Source organism: Aquarana catesbeiana, linkage group LG12, assembly GCF_042186555.1.
Source record: "Aquarana catesbeiana isolate 2022-GZ linkage group LG12, ASM4218655v1, whole genome shotgun sequence".
Classification (NCBI taxonomy): domain Eukaryota; kingdom Metazoa; phylum Chordata; class Amphibia; order Anura; family Ranidae; genus Aquarana; species Aquarana catesbeiana.
Genome location: NC_133335.1, coordinates 9,673,316 through 9,676,012, shown reverse-complemented (window position 1 = coordinate 9,676,012; position 2,697 = coordinate 9,673,316). Strand labels below are relative to the sequence as shown.

The following is a 2,697-nucleotide window of genomic DNA, read 5'->3' as shown; positions in this document are numbered from 1 at the left end:
GGGAGGTGAGCCAAAAAGAAGTAGGGATACCGGGAAATTGGCCAAAGATCCCGGATGATGGAAGACCCCAGGCCGGATTGCTCTACAGTCTGGTGCACACCGTGGCTCGGTCAGTCCACCCAACACCTGATCTGTCAGTCTTCAGTGAGTGATGGAGCATTGGAAGTCTCTTCTGTCCCTTGTGGGCTCTATTGGTGAGATCTCTGCTCTGAGTTCCCGGGTCTGGGCACCTTTTTTATATGCTTCAGTTTGTGAATGGACAGGAAGCCGCTCAGCGCTGAGCACTTCTCATTCATTCACCGCCCAGTGCAGCTGAGGGAATCTCTGTCCTCACAAAAAAAAAACTACTGACCCCCCTCGTCTTCTGCCTACTGACCCCCCCCTCGTCTTCTGCCCTACTGACCCCCCCCCTCGTCTTCTGCCCTACTGACCCCCCCCCCCCCCTCGTCTTCTGCCCTACTGACCCCCCCCCCCCCTCGTCTTCTGCCCTACTGACCCCCCCCCCTCGTCTTCTGCCCTACTGACCCCCCCCCTCGTCTTCTGCCCTACTGACCCCCCCCCCTCGTCTTCTGCCCTACTGACCCCCCCCCTCGTCTTCTGCCCTACTGACCCCCCCTCGTCTTCTGCCCTACTGACCCCCCCTCGTCTTCTGCCCTACTGACCCCCCCCCCCCCTCGTCTTCTGCCCTACTGACCCCCCCCCCTCGTCTTCTGCCCTACTGACCCCCCCCCCCTCGTCTTCTGCCCTACTGACCCCCCCCCCTCGTCTTCTGCCCTACTGACCCCCCCCTCGTCTTCTGCCCTACTGACCCCCCCCCCCTCGTCTTCTGCCCTACTGACCCCCCCCCCTCGTCTTCTGCCCTACTGACCCCCCCCCTCGTCTTCTGCCCTACTGACCCCCCCCTCGTCTTCTGCCCTACTGACCCCCCCCCTCGTCTTCTGCCCTACTGACCCCCCCCCCTCGTCTTCTGCCCTACTGACCCCCCCCCCCTCGTCTTCTGCCCTACTGACCCCCCCCCCCTGTCTTCTGCCCTACTGACCCCCCCCCCCCCCCTCGTCGTCTTCTTCTGCCCTACTGACCCCCCCCCCCCCCCCCCCTTGTCGTCGTCTTTTTGCCCTACTGACCCCATACACTTTTAGGGTAGTGTAAGGTGTGTATTTATATTTTTTACAGTGACATTTGTTTTATAATTTTCTAATGTTTTACTCACTATTTAGTTGGGCCTTGCAAGCTAATTTCTTTAAAAAAATAAATAAATAAAAGACATCTGTCTGGAGACCGTGAAGGAAAGTCTCCCCAATTAGATGGCACAAATGGCAAAAAATGCACTTGCTTTATCCAAAACGGCTTGGATTTTAGATATAATAATATATTTTTTTATTTTAAGTATTCGAGATTTATGATTGTGTGTGTATATGTATGTGTGTGTGTGTATGTTTGTTTGTTTGTTTTTTTTTTTTTTTTTTTTTTTATTGTATTTTTGCCAATTACAGACTTTTTAAAAATGTGTGTGTAATATAAATATTCATTATTAAATTTTTTAAATTTTTTTTTTCCGCCAGGCTGACGCCGCAATACATCTACCCACCTGCCCTCATTCAACCCAACGTGGTTATCCCAACGCCAATCCAGTCCCTCCCTTCTCCATACATTGAGTACAACGCTGCTACGCAAGGCTACACGCATTACACCACCGCTGCCTATGAACAGTATCCCTACGCAGCATCGCCTGCTGCCGGTTACGTCGGCTACGGCTACACCACTGTCCAGCAACCTATGTCCGCCACAGCCACCGGAGCACCTCCTACTGCGTACATCCAGTACCAACCAACACAAATTCAACCGGACCGGATGCAGTGAGATCAGAACACTAAAGTTTCAATTACATTCATGGGGTTTTTTGTTTTTGTTTTTTTTTTTTTTTTATCCGAGAAAGAAGATTGCTTCAGCGCAGCCAAACATAAGAAGTAAAAAACTAAATAAATGTATATTAACACACGAAACGCATAAGATTCATAAGCTGTGCCCTAAAATTTCAGTTGTATTAGGAATAAAGTTGGAAGTTTAAAGCTTTTTGGGCATCCTGAGAAGAGTTTGGTGTTCTTGCTGGAAAAAGGGATATTACAAGATGATGACATTGATTGGAATTTTTAAATTTTTTTTTTTTTTTTTTTTTTTTTTTTCCCCATCCTGTCTTTCTCAGCAATTTAAAAAGAACATGTCTCAAAGGAAGATCACTTAATAAATGGCAAAAAAAAAGTTTCTTCTATGGACTGTGTCTAAAAACTAAAAACACTCAGCGATGCCTTATAGAAGTAACTATTTTTGAATATTTATTGCATAATTTTTTTTTTTTTTTTTTTTTTTTTTTTATGTTCACCTGAGCTGTGAATCGCTATATGAAGGGTGGACAACCTAGTCGCCTTGTTTAATAATAATTTTTTTTTTTTTTTTTTTTTTTTCTTTCTTTTTTTTGCTAAATTATTATTTTTTTTTTTTCAATACTTGCTGGCTATTTCAATATGCAAATGGAGGAGTTTCTGGACTTAACTTCTCTTTTTTGGCACAAGAGAAGCAAAAGCAGGGACAGACCTCCATAGTCGCAGCACTGTAATGTTTTATTGTATTGTGTAAATATATAGGAAAAAAAAAAAATCACCTTGTTAAACTGCTAAGGTCTTGTTATTGCTGCAATAT

The 2,697-nt window shown here is 45.9% G+C and overlaps 2 protein-coding genes across 2 annotated transcripts in view; both read left to right on the top strand.

The window, feature by feature from the left end:
- Positions 1–1,235, top strand: part of SPO11 (SPO11 initiator of meiotic double strand breaks) — a 32,971-nt gene extending 31,736 nt beyond the window's left edge. The window contains exon 11 of the mRNA XM_073607868.1: positions 1,218–1,235. Within this exon, the coding sequence (XP_073463969.1) occupies positions 1,218–1,235 (18 nt within the window). The remainder of the gene's footprint in view (positions 1–1,217) is intronic.
- Positions 1,236–1,561: 326 nt separating this feature from the next.
- On the top strand, positions 1,562–2,355 carry RBM38 (RNA binding motif protein 38; the record flags this gene model as incomplete). Its single annotated transcript, XM_073608386.1, is given in 1 exon segment — positions 1,562–2,355. A coding segment is annotated over 1 exon segment (299 nt), but the record flags the coding sequence as incomplete, so codon positions are not given.
- Positions 2,356–2,697: the final 342 nt, after the last annotated feature.